Source organism: Trachypithecus francoisi, unplaced genomic scaffold (assembly GCF_009764315.1).
Source record: "Trachypithecus francoisi isolate TF-2019V2 unplaced genomic scaffold, Tfra_2.0 Lachesis_group0, whole genome shotgun sequence".
Classification (NCBI taxonomy): Eukaryota; Metazoa; Chordata; class Mammalia; order Primates; family Cercopithecidae; genus Trachypithecus; species Trachypithecus francoisi.
The window spans coordinates 91,735,598-91,756,350 of record NW_022681453.1 but is presented as its reverse complement, the minus strand read 5'-3'; the positions used below and the strand labels follow the sequence as shown (position 1 = coordinate 91,756,350).

At 34.5% G+C, this 20,753-nt stretch overlaps 1 protein-coding gene across 2 annotated transcripts in view; it reads left to right on the top strand.

Moving 5' to 3' along the window:
• EPHA6 (EPH receptor A6) overlaps window positions 1-20,753 on the top strand; it is a 941,507-nt gene that overhangs the window by 655,250 nt on the left and 265,504 nt on the right. Inside the window, exons 1-4 of one of the 2 annotated variants that reach the window (XM_033211552.1) lie at window positions 786-825; window positions 9,660-9,768; window positions 13,805-13,875; window positions 16,908-17,033. In XM_033211552.1, coding sequence (XP_033067443.1) covers window positions 786-825; window positions 9,660-9,768; window positions 13,805-13,875; window positions 16,908-17,033 — 346 coding nt within the window. Of the gene's footprint in view, window positions 1-785; window positions 826-9,659; window positions 9,769-13,804; window positions 13,876-16,907; window positions 17,034-20,753 lie in introns of those variants that run through there. The other variant, XM_033211549.1, reaches the window with a different exon arrangement.

Here is a 20,753-nt window from a genome sequence, read left to right as displayed (position 1 = left end):
GATCCAAAATCTTCCCTTAGAACTTACTTACTTTCAGGAGATGGTTAAATGCGTTTTGGCATAAAGCAATGGCAGGTCTTAATATACTTGGGTCCATAACGCTAAGAAAAATTGGCACCTGGCATTGATGGTTAGCCGTGCTTCCATAAATAGTTCTGCTGATGCCAAATAAAGGACAACTGTAGCCTCAAATTTGTTATCATAAACTGTGAAAATTCACTAAAAGCGTTCCACATGAATTTAGCTCCAGTATTTTGGTGATAATTAGTTTATAATTAGATAGGTTTCAATTAAGCAAATTATCCCACATTCTAACATGCTGTCTTGCTAAACTTGCCAGAAATGTTGTCTGCCCATTTGTTTTCTTTTTCTTTGTTTTTGCATCCATGCAATTTTTATTAAATTGATACATGAGACCCATTAGATATAGGACAGACAGGACTGATTTCCCCCCAAAAAATCCATCTATTAAAGAAAAATAAATTGGAATATCTCCTGGCACATTTGTTAGTCATTCTATAGAAAAAGGTTCCAATCCTGTCCATCCAGTTACCAGGCAAACAGACTTGAGAGGCTGTGTTTATCATCAAAATCAAAAGATGATAGTGAAGTTAGATAGAAAATATTCAACTCAAGCAACATAATAAACAATGAGAAGTAACTATACCTAGTTTGGATATATAAAGTCCTGCATCGCCCTGCCACATATTAGCATTTACATCCAGTCTAATTATTTCCTCTTGGTTCATTATATTAAATAGGACTCTCCATTTCAAGTGACAAAAATGTACTGGCTTAATGAAAAGCGGGACTTGATTGCCTCAGGTAACCGAAAAATCAAAGGGGTAGTGTGAGGGTCAGGCCAAATCCAGGCTCTCCAATGATGTCTTTAATAATATCTCAGTCTCAGTTCTGTTTTCTTCTCCGTTGGGTTTGCCTTCAGTATTCTCATATATTTGCAAGAGTTTATGTCTCTGGTAAAAATGGCAATTTTCAGTAAACTAACATCTGTATATACCCTATTCTGGAATCTGAATATTAATAGTAACTTGAGAAAAACTCAAGCATGCTGACTGGAGTCAGTTTCAGTTTAAATTATTATGACCCATTCCTTGCCTATCTCTCCAACTTCCTCTTGTGCATTTTGGTATGTGTCCCAGGCATGTAAAAGTACATATAAACTCCTGAAGATGTTGTGCTAGTTGTGTCTTTGTAGTATTTATGATGTTTCCTCAAGCTATAGTGTCCAATATCTACTCACCATGTTGGTGACTTGCAGATTTCTTTGAATCATTCCAGATTTAGTTTAAGAATCACCTTCTTTATAACCTTCGTATGATTTTTTCTGTGGAGATTACCACTCTCCCCCTCTTGTCCTGTGACCTTCACATATACCTCCATTCTAGCACCAGTGTCTCTCTATTACAACTAAGGTCTGCATCTCTATCTCTCTCACTAAAGAGAAACGCTATGAGGAAATCACACTTTAGTTTTCTTCATCTCCCCAAGCTCTATATCACAGTGCTTAGCAAATGGTATTTTTGTTTTTGAATGAACAATCAGTTGGTGAATGAGAATTTCCTCAAGAAATTATTTAGATGTTTTCTAAATAATTCTGTTTTTAAAATCAAGTTCATTTTCTTTAAATATTTTTTCTATGAAAAATAGACTCCAAATAAATCTGTTTATACAGTTCATACAACTTATGAAATGTGTGATCCCTAATGATTATCAATTTCATTACAAAGCTCTTTATCTCAAACCACAGTAACTGTTATATTAAGAAGCTATAACCTCAAGTGCCTAGATATGCTCACCAATGTGCAAATATCCACTATTAATATTATGGCACATGGTGAATAGTATTTAAAATTGAACATCATTGGTTCCAGGTCAGTGATCCAGGGAAGTTGTGAAATTTGTATGGAAATCCTATTTTACACTGGATCTTAAAAAACTTTTTAAAGGATGAAAGATACATGCATGAAGATATAAATATTCTTTGAGAAAAATGTTCTCAAGACCTATCCAACTTCCAGTAACAATATGAAATACAGACAATTACAAATTACATCTTTGACATTTAGAATGTTGACCATAGTTTCAGGTGTTTAAATGTCTCAATCATTTTCTTTGTTCTTTGAAATTTGTCACATGACGCCTACCTGTGGTAAGGCATCTTGACCATTCATTAATGAACCAAAGAATCTCTTTTTTTAAAAAAAGTCAGAAAATATTTCATTATGCTGCACTATTTGCCTCTGCTTCTGCCGCTCCATCAAGTTGTACCAAACTCACATTTTCCAATTATCCCTGTGTCATTTGGCATTTTTACCTGACAAGTAAATTGAGGTCATCAGGAAGAGTGAATCTCAAAATCTTTGGTGTTTCACTGTAGTCACAGTTTGACGTACTGAATTGTATTGTTTCTGGAGAAGTGGCAGAGGAGTAGAAGAAGGCACAGCTGTGAAATCACTTTCTGGGGAAAAAAAAAAAAAAGTATGATCCCTGCTAAGGGTCTCTGCTTCAACAGAAATGATCCAGGAGGTTTGTGTCCATCCAGCTGAGAAATCAGTAACCAGCTTACTTGAATGGAAAAGACAATCTCTTGCTATTCTCTTTTATTTCTAATCTTATAGCTACTTTTCCTTTGGGTAGAGAGCATCAAATATTGAATGAATGTAAAAGAAAGATGTTAGTATAATACTATGTTGACTATATTTACTTTTTTTCAAAGCCTAGGTAGGCATATTTAGGAAAAAAAAATGACCCACATTATTTTCTATTAATCTATTTCTGAATAAATTATTATTTCTAATCTTATCTTTTCCTTTGAATAGATAGCATCAAATAGTGAATAAATGTAAAAGAAATATATCAGTATAATACTTTGTTGACTATTTTTACTTTTTTTCAAAGCCTAGGCAGGGATATCTAGGAAAAAGAAATTGACCCACATTATTTTCTATTAATTTACCTCTGTAGATACTGATTTACAAAATACAAATATGAAAGCGAATGTAATGTAAAATTACAACATGTTTAAGCGTTTTGACACACACATCAAATAAGTAAACTGTTCTTTAGCCAAGGGCATTTTGTCTTTATATTTAGAATGTCATTTTTATCTCTTCTTCACAAACAATACAGATGTATTAATACCTATACTATGTATGGCTTCTGCTAATCCCTTGTTATATAGAAAGTTGAATCTTATTAGTCTGCCCTTAAGAGGCTTGTAGTAGAGATGAGTCAAAAAACTGAAATTCTCAGGAAATAAATCATTTTGGTAATTTAAGTTTTTGGCCAGGGTTTAGTCTTAAAAGTATTATTTTTATAACTTTGTAATAGTTTGGAGGCAAACATTTTTTAATCATGCATTCCCAAACTCTTGTCCTTTCAAATAAAACATATTGGACTTATCTCAGTATTTTCTAATTAATATCGAATGATCATATTAATGTATTATTGAGTTATAAAACATAATGAATTATTTGATGCTCCTTGAATTTTGTAGGGCTATTTGATCCTAAACTCCTGGCTCTTGACTGGTATACATTTCGGAATCTTGTGTCAGATTTTCAGTTTTTCCACCTCTTCCATCAGCCTGACTAGCAGTGTGCAATTCTGTTCAGCTCTCTCTCTGTACATGCCTCCCCAACCTGTCTTCTAATCTGTTGCCTACTACACTATTTTATGAACTTGAAAATCAACAAATATGTATGAAGTAAAACTGTGAGGTGTCAAAGCTGTTTTATAGTATGTGGACCTCAGTCATATCTTTCTAGAGAATCTTTTTTGTTTTTGCCTTGCTTTCTATTGTTCAACTGAATCACTTAATTGAGCCTGCTCTCTAGCTGATTTCAAATACATGTGATAATATGGGTACCTGAACTAAGAAAATACAGTGGGAGTTGGAGAGAATGAGGAAGAATCTAAGAAATACTTTAAAATTATAAGGGACAGGACTGATCAACTTGGAAGGTGAAGGAGAGAATTGGATGAGGGCTGAGTCCAAGTTTTCTTGCCTCAACATCTCTGAGAATGGGATACATGGGAAAGGGATGATTTTACCCTGTAGGCAATGGGAAATGTTCTCAATATTTTAAAATATTATTGTGAAGAATAATTATCTGTCCATATAATATGGATGGATTTTGAAGAGATACTGTGTAAAGGCAACCTAATAGCAAATAGTAAAACTAGTCTACTCCTGCAGGGCTGAAGCCTGACGGTAGGCTGTGTCACTGGTAATAAAGGCAAGATGAAAAACTTGACTCTGGACTTGGAGCTGTAGGAAAATGCAAAATCAAGGATAACCCTATGCTTTCAAGTCCATGTGACCAAAATGATAACAGTATCATCCACAAAGTCACAAGTGTATGTTCATCTAGAAGATGTGTTTCCTTAGCTTTCATTTGAATCTCATACTCTTCTGTCTGCATGAGAATGTGGTGTTGAGAATGTGCAGATTAATTAATCTCCATTGTGTTGCTAAATTCTCAAAAAGTTAAGCCAATTCTGATTTCTATACATGACCTGAGAGGAGAATTTTCCTGTATTGGTTGTCCATAAACTTTAAAATTATTAATTTACTGGGTATCATAAATTCAGGGCTTTGTTGAGATTTGTGCTGTGCTTAAAGAAATCATTCTGGTGAAATGATGAAGACGATGTATTTCACTGAGCAGCATTTTTTTGTGAGATGCTTTATTTAAAAATTCATGTTAACTACTGTCTTCAATAACTTTAAAAAGATATTCATAAGGGAAAAGAGTTAACTTTAGAAATCTATCCCACAGAAAATGACACAGAATACAAATAACAGATTTTACTTTGAAATGTAAATATAAACTAGAATAATCTTGATTACAGGGAGACAAAATCATATGCCTCCACAGAAGAAAATTCCTTGGTTAAAAATAGCCAAATTGCCTTTCTCTCACACTTTCCTAAAGATATGAAATCTCTTTTTTAAGTATTTAGATTCCAAGTCAAGCATTTCACTTTTTTTTTCTTTAGATGGAAACAAACCACACTTAATAATGTCACCACAACTTATGCCAAGCGCTGTTGCTCAGTCACAATTTCCCAATTCTTTCTGCATAATTGCTTCTTCTTAAGGAAGTATACTTTTCCCCAAATCATAGAATGAAATATGCCATTTTAATATACTTATCTTTGTCCAAGAATACAACCCCGCAATTAAACAAAGGATCATTTCCAATCAGCCAGTCACATATAAATTTTATTTTACCCTATGGATTTCAGTGTGGTTCTTTTTAGGGACAAGTTTGCTTTCAACAGATGCTACTTATGTGGTAAATTATACATTTTTCTCCTACAAAACTAATGAGAAATAAGCTTCTGCTCAGGATTGAAAAAAATGAATGGATAATGCTATAGACAAGTTTTCATAACAGAGACATTTATAGCTATGCTGTATTTTCGTGGAATCCATTTGGTGGATAATTTCATGGTTTGCTTATTTGTTTATTTAAGTGTCTATTTAAATAAATCAAATTAATGCGATCTCTATCCAAGGAGGTGATCATCCTGTTTCTCCTCTTACTTCTTCCAACACATTACATTTTCCCAAATTCCCTGTCAGCTCACTCACCGCCAGAGGCTGCTTATTCTTTTCCAACACTGTTCAGTTTCCTTTTTGTAACAATAATTACTTTTGTAATTTGTTGTTCAGTGTCTGTCTTCCCCACTGAACTGAAAATCCATGAGCACAGTAACTGTGTTTTGTTCATCATTGTATACCCTGTGTCTATGGTAGTGCCTAGCATATACTAGTTGCTCAATAAATATTAATTGAATGAACTAATAAATTCTCAACCTTAGACTCATATTTCTGAGTTTTAATCCACTCAACTTGGTAAAATGTAGCAGTCTGAATTCCCTAGTAGCTTCTACCTCCCAGAAAGCATTGTCTCCAAGCACACAGATTAATTGGATTTTTCTGATTAGTGTTGGGTACACTCTCTTCACATATATTGTATAGCTACACTGATGGTAAATCTTCCTCACATATCAAGGGAAGGGTGGGAATGTGGATTACTCCTGACCTCTTCTTATCAGAACCATCCAGTGCAAATAATTATTCAACCCATTTACTCAAAGGAATATTTACTACCACATAGATTGGACACTGTATTGGTTTCCTACGGCTGTTTCAACAAATTATCACTAAGTCAGTGGCTTAAAATAATATATCACAGCTCTGAAGACCAAAAGCATACTCCCTCCAGAGGTTCTAAGAGAGACTTCTTCCTTTTCTCTCCTTCCTTCTGGTGTCTTCATTCTTTGGCTTGTGGGTTGCATACCTCCAGTCTTTGCCTTTGTCTTTACATGTGTCTTTACATGGCCTTCTCCTCTTTGGCTTCTCCACTTTTGTCTCTTATAACGACACTTGTCATTGGATTTGGGACCACCTGGTTAATCCAGGATAATCAAGATTCTTAATTACGCCTGCAAATTCCTTTTTGGAGGGGAGGGGGAAAGGCTGTCACCATTCACCCCACTATGGATATCATAGTGAATATAGTTCCTGCTCTCACTGAATTTGAAATCAAATGGGAAAGACGGATTATAAAATGTAATTTCAATAAAATGTGATGGTTTAATTGGTAGAAATAGTTTAAGGGTCTTAGGGAACATCTGTCTGGGGACCTACCCAAATCTAAACAACCAGAAAAAAAAGCTTTCCAAATGATGAGATATTCATGAAGGAGTGATTAGAAATTAACTAGATATTAAGAGTTTGGCTTATTCAAGGAACTGGAAGAAATTCAGTATGCTTGGAGAATATAAGATGTATCTGAAGACATATGCTAGAGCCATTTGTAGACAGCCTTGATAACAAAGTTAAGGGCCTTGTAGTTTATCCTGAGATGAGGTCAGAGCTCTGTGACGGACCGACACTAATATGGTAAAAGACAAAAATTAACCCCATCAGGACCAAGCTCCTGAGCATTTTTATTTCCATATGGCAAATCTTGTTCTTTCCACTATTTGGTTGCAGCCTGCATGGGTAACACAATATCATAGTACAATTGCTCTGAAAGATTGTGACAAGAATATTACATTCAACATTATCATTTTACAGACATGAAACCAAATTCAAGCAAGGCTATGATTGTTCTAGGGTAACCAAAACAGCTAGATCTAGTTAGTTCTTCTGTTAATAAAAATGGTGGTTTAAAGTACTGGCAATTGCTTGGGCTTGGAGATCGACAAATAGAACCTGGATTGCCGGCTTTCCCTTGACAAGATATGTAACCTTGAGAAAGTAAAATAACTGTTAAAACTAGGAATGATAATAGTGCCTACCTATCAAGACCATTGTGAAGATAATTTTGATAATGAATTGACGCTCATAGTTTCCTATTAAATAAATAATGACTGTTGTTCTTGTTGAAGATGATAATGTTGATGAGGTTTTTATCATCATCCCAGCCTCACAATCTGTAGCATTTTACTCCCAGTATAATAGTGTTTCATTAAATACTCTTATTTTCCAATAAGAGTATTTAACATATTTTATTCTCCACAGAGAAGTGTTTATGGTTCCTAAGTTTAAGAAGCAATTATGCAGGAATATGCATTTTTCAAAGGGTCATAAGATTGTTATCCAATTAAAATTTTAATTAAAACAAAGTTTATAAATGTAATAACAGGTGTGCAAAATGAGACATATTTGTAGAATTAGCAGTTTAGTCAGTAATGATGTATGTCAAACAACACCATTTTTTATAACAAAGTAATCTGACTTTCAAAAGGCACCCAATTACTAAATCTTCCTCTCAATTTTGGACTCAACAAATTATAGCTACCTAACTACTATGAAACTATATGCCCCTGATTCAAAATTCTTGAATTATACTATATATTTTACAGATACAACAGTTTTTAAGTAAATAATGTTTTTTGGGTAAATGCCATCTGCTTTATCTTCAAAAAGATAATGTTTTCTAGAACAACTATTTCTTACATTTTTGTTATTCAATAACTTTCAGTGAGAATATGTGACATTTTAGAGCACAACATTCATTCCCATGATATCAGTGCTATTTTGAAGATTAGGAAATTCAGTGAAGACCTAATAAAAAACCTTCAGTACATTATTTATTGGATAAGATGCAACTACTTAACTTGTCTCTGCACAGATTATGAGCAAAAACTTAACATTGTAGTAGATTGCTTGAAAATGTCTTGATTAAATCATAGTGACTAAATTCTAATTCTAAGATTTAATAAATTTCTCTTACTGAAAACTGAACATAAATGACTTTTGTTTTTGTTAACATTTAGACTTTTTTAAAAGTCTCTAAAATGCTATGACTGGTTTCTTACTGACTTAACAGTACTGTTTAAGGTTAGACATTCTGTTGTAGATATGTCATTTTTATGAGAATGCTATTACTCTGGATATGAATTTGCACATAGTGTACTGGATACTTAATTCTCAGAAAAAGATCTACTTCTGTGGAAGCTGTAAAATACTCAAGTTTAATAAATTATTATGTTAGAGACTTCTGCAGTTTGCTTCTCAGTTATATACCTTATTTGATTCAATTTTCTCTAATAACTGATGAGATTAATAGATATTCTTTATTTTCAGTAGTCAAAATAAAAAACAAGTTTAATTTAAGTTAAGGAACATTAAGAGACTGACTGATTTGGTTTTCTAGAATATTGATGGTTAACTGAATTATTACTACAAGTTATAGTAAAAAAAAAAAAAAAATGGAGAAATGAGACAAAAACCTGAAAGACTGAATTCTGGTCATAGTTCTATGTGGGGTTCAGCAATTTCTTCAATTTTTTCTGTGCTTCTGTTTTCTTACCTCTATTATTAAGCAATTGCCTATTCCACTCATTAAAAATTTGATTAAAACATTATGAATAAAAAAATTAGAAGTGCTAATAAATTAATTGAAATGGTATATGTTAAAAGATTCCTGGAAGATTAGTAAAACATGCAGCTCATGTGGTTTTAGGAGACCGTTTTATCAATGAAAGAAGGAACATGTTGCTACCATATGTAATCTGGTCTTTTCTTCGAAAAAGGAAGCTTTTAAATACCATTTTTCCAGTTATTGCTGATTAAACATCTAAGCACCCACTATGCATATCCTCGTGCTGTGGAGGTGGAATTCCACAATTTTAGTGTGTGGATTAAGCTCTATGAAGTATAAAGAACATCATTCTTAAAAGGAATTATACAGTAGTCTTTCTACTTTGTGAAAACAGATATCAAAACAGTCTATAAAGCCTGGTCTGTTGGCCAAAGTGTTTAAGAGGAAATACGGTGAGCAGTTACATAAAACAGAATTCTTTAGCCCATCTGCTGATTTAGTTTTACAGCACATAATCTTAAAATAAGGGCTACTAAGAATTCATCTACTTTATTGACCTTTTTTGATGAAAGAGGAGAGGTTTATGTTGTGGATTATGGCCCCAACTCTTCAGCCCTTAGTCAAAACTCATTTATTTTGGGTTTGCTTCATATGTGTCAAATACTGAAATAAAGGCCAAATATACTGGGCTTGGCATCCGTTATTGTATTTTCTAGTATAAATTAAATTGTAAAATGGTTTTAATAGTGAAATGTCACCCAGGGAAATTTTAATATTGTATCTCTGTTTCAGCTTCTGACATGGCAGCAGAACAAGGACAGATTCTCGTGATAGCCACCGCCGCTGTTGGTGGATTCACTCTCCTCGTCATCCTGACTTTATTCTTCTTGATCACTGGGAGGTAACTGAAACACACCAGACTATTTCCAAGATGAATAACCACTCTTTTTATACACTGCGTATTCAAATGCTTTTAGATATAACAAAGCACACCTGAGGTTGAGAGGGATCCCAGAAGAATCTACTCTGGCAGTGAACCATCATTAGTTCTCTGTGTCAACAGGTCCCTGAATATGGAAAGATGCAAAGATGACTAAAGCTGTTTGAAAGCTAGGAATGATGAATTTATACTCAATAAGTTACTCTGTGTTTTTCCTTTACTATAATCAAATTACACCATAAAATTAATTTTATTAAAAATTATTTTAATGGAAAGCCAGAACAATTTATATAAAAACTCTTTATAAACCTGGTGTTATAGAAATATAATATTTTATCAATTAAATATTGAAATTGTCTATGTTATAAATGTATTAATTGCTTTTTAAAAATCCAATATTTCAGCCGGGCGCGGTGGCTCAAGCCTGTAATCCCAGCACTTTGGGAGGCCGAGACGGGCGGATCACGAGGTCAGGAGATCGAGACCATCCTGGCTAACACAGTGAAACCTCGTCTCTACTAAAAATACAAAAACTAGCCGGGCGAGGTGGCGGGCGCCTGTAGTCCCAGCTACTCGGGAGGCTGAGGCAGGAGAATGGCGTAAACCCGGGAGGCGGAGCTTGCAGTGAGCTGAGATCCGGCCACTGCACTCCAGTCCGGGCGACAGAGCGAGACTCCGCCTCAAAAAAAAAAAAAAAAAAAAAAAAATCCAATATTTCTATACTTCAAAGTAATATGAATAAAAATATAAACTAACAGTAAATTTAACATAACAAAAATCCTAAATTTGAATCCTGACTAGCTGGTCAAAGTGATTCACCCATCAGAACCTTAGTTTTCTGTTTTTACACAGGTTTGATACAAAAGTATATTAAAACCATTTAATGACTTTTAAATAAATAGTATGAACACCATAAGCCAGGTGCTGATAATACAGAGATGTGAATGCAGATAATATATATAACATTATATGAAAGAATAAATGTTATTTCTTATTTAATCAATGGTATTTGGCCTAGACTTTTGTCAGAAATCACAATATTTTATTCTCAGATCATTCTAACAAGAAGATAAAATATTCTATCTAGATATCAATAGGGGCACAAAAGAATACCTCCACAGATTTTTTATAATCTGAAACACACATCTAGTGCAATATTCCACTATCAAGACTTAAAACTGCAAAAAGAATGTCAGCCAAACAGTACACACCCATGCTGACTCCAGCTAAAGTACACCAAGCCTGCCAGAAAACATCGGAAAGAGCAGAAATAATAAATGGCTACCTTCAGTGAACCGAAAACACTATTTGTTTTTAAAACCACTTAGGGACCAATGTTTTATTCAAATTTAATCTACTTAAAATTACAGAGGATATACACATATGAAAAAATTGTCTACAATTTTGATAGCACACCAAAAAGTATAGAACTTGGCAGCTACTTTGCATGTATCAAGTGTAGGTCCTTGACAAATATACAACTGCTCTTCGGTAAGAGAGTATTAGATTTAGCTGTCACAAACCGCCTTTTATAGAATTTACCAAGGAAAAAAGCAGCATGGATATTCTAATGTGGTTGAGTTAAAAATGATGACTTACTTGTGAAATTAATGGAAAGAAGGCACATTACAACTATGTTTACTTAAGTTTTTCATGCATATAAACAGATATAGTAATGGTCTTAGAATTAAGACAGAGTATTTGGAGGTCTTTAGTTTTGGGGGGTGATTAGCTGATTGAATAATGCTAGCTATAGTAACAAGGAAAAAACATACATGAAAGTATGCAGGAAATAATGATAAATTCATCGTAATAAAAGTACTAATTTGGGCATAACATGTTGCCACCATCAGGCACTGTTGTCCAGCATTCTCTTAGGACCCTTTTCCTTTATTTTTAGGGCTAACCTCTGACAGCTGTCTGCCATCATCAGAACTTTGATAATGCTCATCTTCTATAGAGTACAGAAAACAAATTTTGGAATCTCTAAACCAATTAACCATTAGGTTGAAGATTAAATGTTCAGCACTGCAGCTTATCAAACATGGCCTACAAATACTTGAATCACTAGCCAGAGTAAAGTGGTTATAAAAAATAAAATCCCTAAACATCCTGGTGGAGGCCTAAGTTTTCTGAAAAAGATTAAAGTTATTCCCATACTGTTTTGGACTCTCTGGCAAAGAGAGGGTTTACAAGACAGTTATGGTTAGGGAAGGAGAAAGAGAGAGGAAGGAGGGGAGGGGAGAGGAGAAAAAGAGAAGGACAGAGAGAGACAGAGAGAGAGACAGAGAGAAAGTTTCAGTGAGGGTTAACGGTGCAAGTTTAAAAAAGAAAGGGAAAAAGAAAATAAAATTATTTTGTTGTATGTAAAGTCACAATGACAATTTGGTTAAGAAAATCAAATTGCCAGTACTTTAGCATTGCTATGTGTTTAGCAAACTTTATTAGGAAAATGCTAAATAGAAGAATAAACGTTACTGTATGTTCCTTAACCTCTATAACATTAATGCTGCCAATGCATTTTGAACTGGGGTCACTGATACTTTATAATACTCTAATTATCATGAAGTTACATACCATTTAAAGACAATCTGCTTTGGAGCCCAGAAAGTTTATTTAGTTATTCAAGTACAATGGCGTTCCATTGTACTTAAAGGAGATCTTAACTCCAAAGATACAAATTGTATCATGTAACTATACTGTGGAAAATTAAGTATGATGTTTGATTTTGATTCAGAAATATTTTTGTTTTCCATTTTCAAAGTTTCTTTGAAGGAGGGAGTAATTTCTTAAATGTGATTTTTATTTAACATCAGTATTATATTATTTACAATAGAAAAAATCTTCTGTACGTTTAAAAGAAATTTAATGATGATTCACTATATTGCAAAATTGAATACAGTTATATGTATCAAGAACATAAGTTAAGGCCTTATTTTTTCATAGAATATTTCGGTAAACAATGATTTAAATAGCACATACACATGTGGCAAAGCATTTCATTAAGGCATCAGAAAATATTTCCTTAACACATAAATATGACGAACACAAAAGAAAACATTTCAATCTTTGCAGGCTAAATAAGTATTGCCTAATAAACTTGAGAGTTGGGCTCAAATATTATCTTTATTTGGGATTCCTGGAGCAGAATAGAAATACCACTTAAAAGGAGAATTAAATGATGAAGAAAAAATTGTGCTAAATTATTTTCAGCTTTCAGCTTATATGTTTGCCAATTTATATTTCATCAGAAATTGCTTTAACATTCCATGCATTGAAGAGAACAATTTCAATTATATAAAATAGAAAAAAATATTTTGAAGTATCGCTTAAGCACTTTGGTAGGGGAGCACTCATTGAAAAATATTCTATGAAAACTGTAAGACATTTCTGAATACTCAACTTTCCATAGAATTTGAGGCAAAATTCCCAGTGAAAGATTGAATTATGTAACACAGATATACTTTGTTTAGCCAGTACAAATTTGATAAACCATCAAATCACACGGATGTTGAAGAATTTACTCATATTGAAGAACTCTTGGGAGCATGATCCACAGGGAGACTAGAACATGCCTCTACAAAATTCCAAATATTAAAAAATAAAACTACTGAACGATCCTGCTGTTTAGCAATGAAAATGGAAGACAGTTGTATACATTTCTGAGATACTGACTCAAAATACTTTTTTTATTTTGACTTTTAATTTTTTTTACCAACTCTAGCTATTAGTAGTCATATAAGGGATGGTTATGGCAGATTATTAAATATTTTCTAAGACTCCTATCTTGCAAATCCATCTACTTGACAGTATTTTATTCTAGGACTAGTTTCAATGTACATAAAAATCCTTATATAGAATATTTTCACATTATAAAGATATTTTAAAAGTGGTCTTTATGACAAGAACTTTGTTCATAGATTATATGTATTTTAATTGGTTTTGCTTTGTATCCAGCATACTTCTTAAAACAAGTTTCTTTTGATTTTTTTAAAAGATGTCAATGGTACATAAAAGCCAAGATGAAGTCAGAAGAGAAGAGAAGAAACCACTTACAGAATGGGCATTGTAAGTAGCGCAGTGACTTTCTTTCATTATTTTATACTGTTCCAGCACTTCAGGAGTTCATTCAAACTGTATCTATTGAGTTGAGAAACAAAAGAAAAAAAATTTCTTCCAACCTTTCAGCACTCAGAATTTTCATCTGGTTTCCAGGTTTGTTGGTGAAAGTTGCACCTGCTTCTCATTAAATAACATTACCTTGTTCCCAATTCTGCTTGCTGGAAAACACAACAGACTGAATTTGCTAAAAATAATAGTTGACTGATTTTATCAAATTATTTGCCACTCACAATGGCTCCAAAATAGGAGTTGGTTTTTATCTAGTGGAGCATTAGACATAGAAATAAATATTAGGGAATCTTTATTCCTTCTTGTAGGGACTGTCTTTTAGATATATAACAAATCAATTTATAATTCATTAATATTAAAAAAGAATATCAGCTCTTTAACTCTTAGAATATGTATGAAATCCTTGGGCTGACTACAAGGTTATATTCATTTGAGAGATCTATTCCCAAGCAGCCTATAATTACCACTATAGTTGGTTTGATAATTGACAATTTCTCCTCCTCAACATCCACCTCCACCTCCACCTCCAAATTGCAAACTACCTCTGCAAGACAGTTTTTCTATTGTGAGACACTGGATTAACAAGAAAGGGATGTTCTCTAATTAACCACAGTGTAGAGATAATATGCAAAACAACTTAACTGTTTTAATTTATCTTTTATTTCAAATTGAGCAAAAGATAATAAAGGACATTTCAATCTATACCACCCTCCAGGAAAGGGAAAGGATTTAAGTGAGGAATGTTTATATAGTAAGTTTGAGTCTTACTGCACTGGCAGAGCTGAGGGAACTGATATCTGGCATGGGATAACCCAGAAAGGCTATAAACAGATTGCAGAAACCTGGATCCAGACACCTGGGCTGATGACTTACTCCGGGCAACCTTAAGATTCACTACAGGGCATTTGGTACTGATATGCCGAGGGAAAAGGTGTTCCTGAGGCATTTATTATCTGTTTTCCAAGAGTCAGGTTAGCATAAACCAAACCAGATGGGCCCAGCATGAAGCGACGAAAATAACTCGAGACAGCCAAGGAGGTAGAAGAAAGTTAACCAACTGATGTTTAGGAAGACGTTGATAAGTTAAATTAGTAACCAGGTATTCAAAACTGGAATTCAGTTTGGTTGTTTATTTTCCTCTTTACTACACATATCATGTTTATATGAAAAAAAGTGATATTTACTGCTTTTATTCTATAGAAATGTGTACCACCTTAAACAATTGAATAGTTTAATAGTTAAAACCACGTATGAGTTACTAAATGATGCTTGTTATCTGTGTCTAACATAATATTATCAACACGACTACATATCTGATTAGAAACCACTAATAATTAGTAGTGGCTACTAGGTTTCAGGTTATAGAACTCAGTCTGAAATCACAAATTCTACTAAGTTGTTATAAAAATATATGGAATATAAAATAGAGGTAGAGACTATCTGTTGTCCTTTTCTCCAATGTATACTTTGAGAAGTCAAGAAAAGCATGACATGTTAAAATTAGTGTCAGGTCTGGGGATACCTGGAAATACACTTTTCTGGTGCTACTTTGAGAAATATTAATTTTCTCATGGTCCATATGTAGCACTAAGAAGACAGAAGACCAAATGTATAAATGAAGGCAATGGGCATAGAAGGACTAAGGAAGCAAATTGCTGCTAATATTGGGCATTTCAATACCTCCTCTAAACTTTATTGCCTTTTGTTTGTTGCTTTTGATTTTTTTGTCTGTTTGTTTTGCAAGGAGAGTCAAAAAACAGTTAACGCTGGGTATTATATGGCTTTCAAAATCTAAGAAGTAACAAAAGCAAAATACTATCCACTCTGCCACAAATTTCACATTGGTCTTTTAATCTCTACTAGTTTGTATTCAATAAAGGCTCTCTGTGTGATTATTGCCTGTAAAAACCATACCAAAGATAGCTGGAAAGATAGAAAGATATATAAGAAATAACCTCCTGTCTAGAGATCTAAAACGGAAAATGGAAATTAATGATCCAGCTTGGTGGCTTGTGTGTGTAGTCCCAGCTACTCAGGAGGCTGAGGCAGGAGGATCACTTGAGCTCAAGAATTCAAGGCCAGCCTGGACAACATAGCAAGACTGCCATTTCTCTAATAAAAGAAGAGAAATAAATAAGTGAGCAAAACAGAGGGATATGCATGGGCAGAGGCAGTCTATGACTTCTTTGGATATTTACAAATGGACATACAACCACACATTCATGTTTTCTAGCCATCCTTTCTCATCATCCTAACTGCCTGTAGGCTGTGAGTACTCCATCCCCACCAATGAAGCTCAACAGACGTACAACCAATGACCAGATTTTGGCCTTTGATTTCCATCCTTCCCACCAGGATAGACAAGCTGATCCTTTTCAGCACTATGTGTAGTCAGTCCATGGAAACCACTATGTAAATACAGAAAATGGCCATTATCCCTACTGGCCTTTCTTGTTTCTATGCCATGGAATCAGTTCTTTACTGCTTGAGGTTTTCTGGAAAAGGGAGAGACCACAGGACTAGGGTATGAGTTCATGAAACCTAATGCCGTAGAGTACAAAAGGTACGGGAGGGACCCTAATGGGCTTCCTTGTTTTGGAGGGAGGCTTATGCCTCATTTTTCCCATTCCCCAAGCGAGAGCTAATGTGGACTGTTTTGGAAGTTTAGTGAATGAGTGAGCTGATTAAACATTTTACAGAAATATGAGACATGTGATTTCTGGAATCTGTCAGCTCAGTTTCTAGGAATCCACCAGGTCATTCTACATTAACAGTGAGGTAAATAAATGTTTGACCCTTGTAGTCAAAGCTTTCATATGGGCAGAGGGTGGGACAGGAAGAAAAGAGAGACTTTAAGTCATTAATAAGACTGACTACTTCAGTATGTCATTCCCCGTTTTAAATGTTCACAAGATGTAGACTACAGAGATACTCAAACTAAATCAATCATTTTGTTGTTGTTGTTGCAGTGCGCTTCCCGGGAATTAAAACTTACATCGATCCAGATACATACGAAGACCCATCCCTAGCAGTTCATGAATTTGCAAAGGAGATTGATCCCTCAAGAATTCGCATTGAGAGAGTCATTGGGGCAGGTAAATGTCAAATCTATGCTTTTGAACAAAAGATTCCTTAATTTCTTTGTAACTGGTTTATCAACATACTGTCTTATATCTTGGCAGTTTTGGTCATTGAAAAGTTTTAACAAGTGAGAAGTAAAGTGATCTTGTATATGGTTTTTGTTTTGTTTTGTTTTGTTTTGTTTTTAAGTATACTGAGTGTCCGTTTGTTTCCAAATACTGAGAACATTCACAAAAGTTACTTTTAACATTCTATGGCCTTTTTTTATAGTGGAGATAAATTACAATGAAACTAGAGTTTTTAGGAGTTTGTCATAAGGTTATAGATTTACTCGAGCACCAACATCTATAGACATATACTATAATTATAATAGTATTTAAAATGATGACCATGAGCCTCTGCAAGACACAGAAAAGTTCTGAGAATCACCAAAGATAAAATTTGGTTCAGTGTAGTTTTATGTCATTTTAATGCAAATTTTAGTGTTTTTTCCTATGTAGAATTTTCCAATACTTAGAACACTTTATTATTTAACTATTCTGAATAAATATAAATTTCTTGTAAATCACCACACAGGAATTTATGCTGTACATTAGTAAGGGCAGAGTCTAAGCTGATGTAACAAAGAGACTCCAGAATACAGATTTATTCCTCTTTCAGATGCTTGACCCAAGGTGCATAGTCCATGCTGGCTGCGGAGCTCTCATTCAGGGGGACTTGCAAGGCCCAAGTTCCTTCTATTCTTGGCTCTGCCTTCCCCTAGCGTACCCTTCTCCTCCAAATGACCAAAGCTGGGTCATCAGTACATCTGCCTTCCTGCCTGTGAGAAGAAAAAGGAAATAGTTCAGTCTCTCTGGTTTTGCTTTTAAGGCAATAACCTGAAACTTCCACAGTATTCACATCTCAGTGGTCCAAATAACAATAACATGGACACATTTAAGTGCTAGAGAATTTGGAAATGGAATTGCTGACGGCTGCCATGTATGCAGCTAAAATGCATATATTTATGCAGGGGGGCTGTTTTCCTAAACTAGAGAAGGGAGATTGGATCTTGATGGGAACAGAGGTCTCCTCTAGATGCTGGAGATTTGTTTAATCCTTTGGAAACAGCAGAACAGATGCAAGCATGGCCATTCCAGCCAGGTGTCATGTCTTTACAAAGGCCAAAAGAAAGCAGCTGATGATCCTCTGTTTCTTTTAAAGTCCTTTTCCCCCCAGAAGGACAAACTACATAATTTGCAGGACCCAGTATACCCTGAAACATAGAGTCTCTTGTTAAAAATGTATTAGGAATTTCAAGAAGGTGACAACGGAGAACTAAACCAACTACAGGGCACACCTAAACTCAAGGCTCTATGTGACTGCACAAGTCACATACTCATGAAGCTAATCCTGTTACACAGAGAAGTAGAACTACCTCAAGAATTTCAGGCACATTTGCACAGAGTTCTTCCTGATTTCACTCCATTCCCTATGTACCATAGATCACCTCATCTCCTGCATGGCTGGGTCTCCCTCTAAAAGCTGCCACAAGGGCCTTTATGTTCATAATCTTTATGTTCTCAGCCAAGAAGCTGCCATACCAGAAAGATTAAGGACCTGAAATGGAACCAGATTCTCTATCTTCTTCCACTGAACAAAGAGCACATCAGCAAGCATAATTGAGAAGAGTGATTGAATTATATTTATTTAGCTTTGGAGTTTGTTTTAAGACAGCAAAGGGATAGAGAAGAGAGGAGGTTGAATAATCTCCATTGCACACAATGTTTGGCTTTCTTCTTCTTGAACCTGAGAAAAACTGATATGTCTTTTTATACTGTCTTGTTCAGTACTCATGTAGACACAGGAGAAGCATTTTCTGTTTTAGCCCTTTGTGCTACAACATAACAAAATGCCAGTGTGTGAAATCATAATGTTGAGAGATAAAATCAAGTATCTGAAGTATAAACAATATGAAGAAATTAAATGTTTCTTTTATTTTTGGATTTTTTTCAACTAAAATGTAAATTTTCCTCTTAAGAAAGTATAATGGTTACTGCAAAAGCAAAACTTAACTACTAAAGAGATTATTTTAATTTCATTATTCCACCTGCTGTCCCTGAACTCTAATAAGTCATAATGGGATTTATCTCATTTGACAAAGACAGACTCTCTAAACCATGTAGTTATTCCTATAGATTGGGGTCTCTGTTTAAATCTGTATTCATCGTTGATTGTTTTAGCTTTCAAACAATATGCTAAGAGTCCTTTTACTGTCCATATCCAGAAAAATGATTAAAAAGTGTTAAAACCTAACTTGCCTCTTTGTGCCCCTGGCCAGTACTGCTCTGTCAATTTATTCCTTTAGATCATTGTTATAGTCCTTTTATGCTGCCCTCATAGAATGCCTCGCACCAGGTAATTTATAATGAACAGAATTTTTGGCTCAAGGTTCTGGCGGCTAAGTCAAGATTGAGGGGCCACATCTGGGGAGGGTCTTCCTGCTGCATGATAACGTGGTGGAAGGCATCACATGGGGGAGGGAGAGAAAAAGGGGGCTGATCTCTACCTTTTATAACGAGCCTGCTGCATTAATCCAGTCATGAGGGCTCAGCCCTCATGATCTAATTACCTCTTTAGGTCCCACCTCTAAACACGGTTGTATTAAGGATTACATTTCCAATGTGTGCACTTGAGGGGACACATTCAAACCATAGGAGTCATGTTTCTAAAACTTTATTTTTGTGAATGTGTGAAGTGTGCATGTTTTCCATAGCAGCAGTGTGGACAAAACATTACTCAAATTGAAGAAGAACCAGTTGTTACGTAGTATCTGTGTACCTCTGGTTACTTTCCCAATCTGTAACTATAAATACTTTCTTAGATTGTCTCGTAACGTTTATTTTCTTTCCCCAGCTATTGACTGTTTCTTCTCAGACTCTTTCTTCTTCATCTTTGTCCTTTAAGTAGTCCCCTTGGAAATGTAAATTAAGTAACTTAAGTGGTAGTCTAGATGCTGGACAGAGGTGAAGTGGGGTGGAGAAGATGAGAGAGGCCAGGTACCAGGTTGTGACAATTGTCAAGTGAAGGATATTCAGGCAGAATTAAGGCATTGACGGTAGGAATGGCAAGGAGTACTTAGATTCACAGTTCATTGCCAAGGAAAAATATTCGAGACCTCCATCTCTTATAGATGCAAGACATGCATGCAAAGCAACAGTTAAGATTAATTTTCAGATGTCTAGTTGGAAAAGCACAATATACAATCATTAAATCTTTCTTAAATGAGTTATCAAAAATAAATGTAAAACACCCATATTAACATTTTCACAAAAAGCATAATATCACACCTGACCCGTGATATTTCTTAACACATTCACTGAACAATGTTTGTTAGATGGCTAATATTTACTTGTAAAAGATAATGTGCCACTTAATCTTTTCATATTAAATCACTATCCTCCTCGAGATATATGTATTAAGGCTGTCTTCCTCAATCTTTGTCCTGAGATTTTCGACTACTAACCATCAAAATACTGTGCAACTGAACCATAAAAATTTAATTTTTCTGTACATATATTATTAACATTCTCCATCTTTCCCTATAAATTTCACTTTTTTATAAGTTTTCTAGGGCACTTTTATATGTGTGTGTATCACTGTTCTATTTAATAGTGGCAGCTTATCTTTGTTCATCAATATTGGCCTGAATTTCCATGAAAATGCACATTTCCATTTAAATAAAGTGAGCAGCT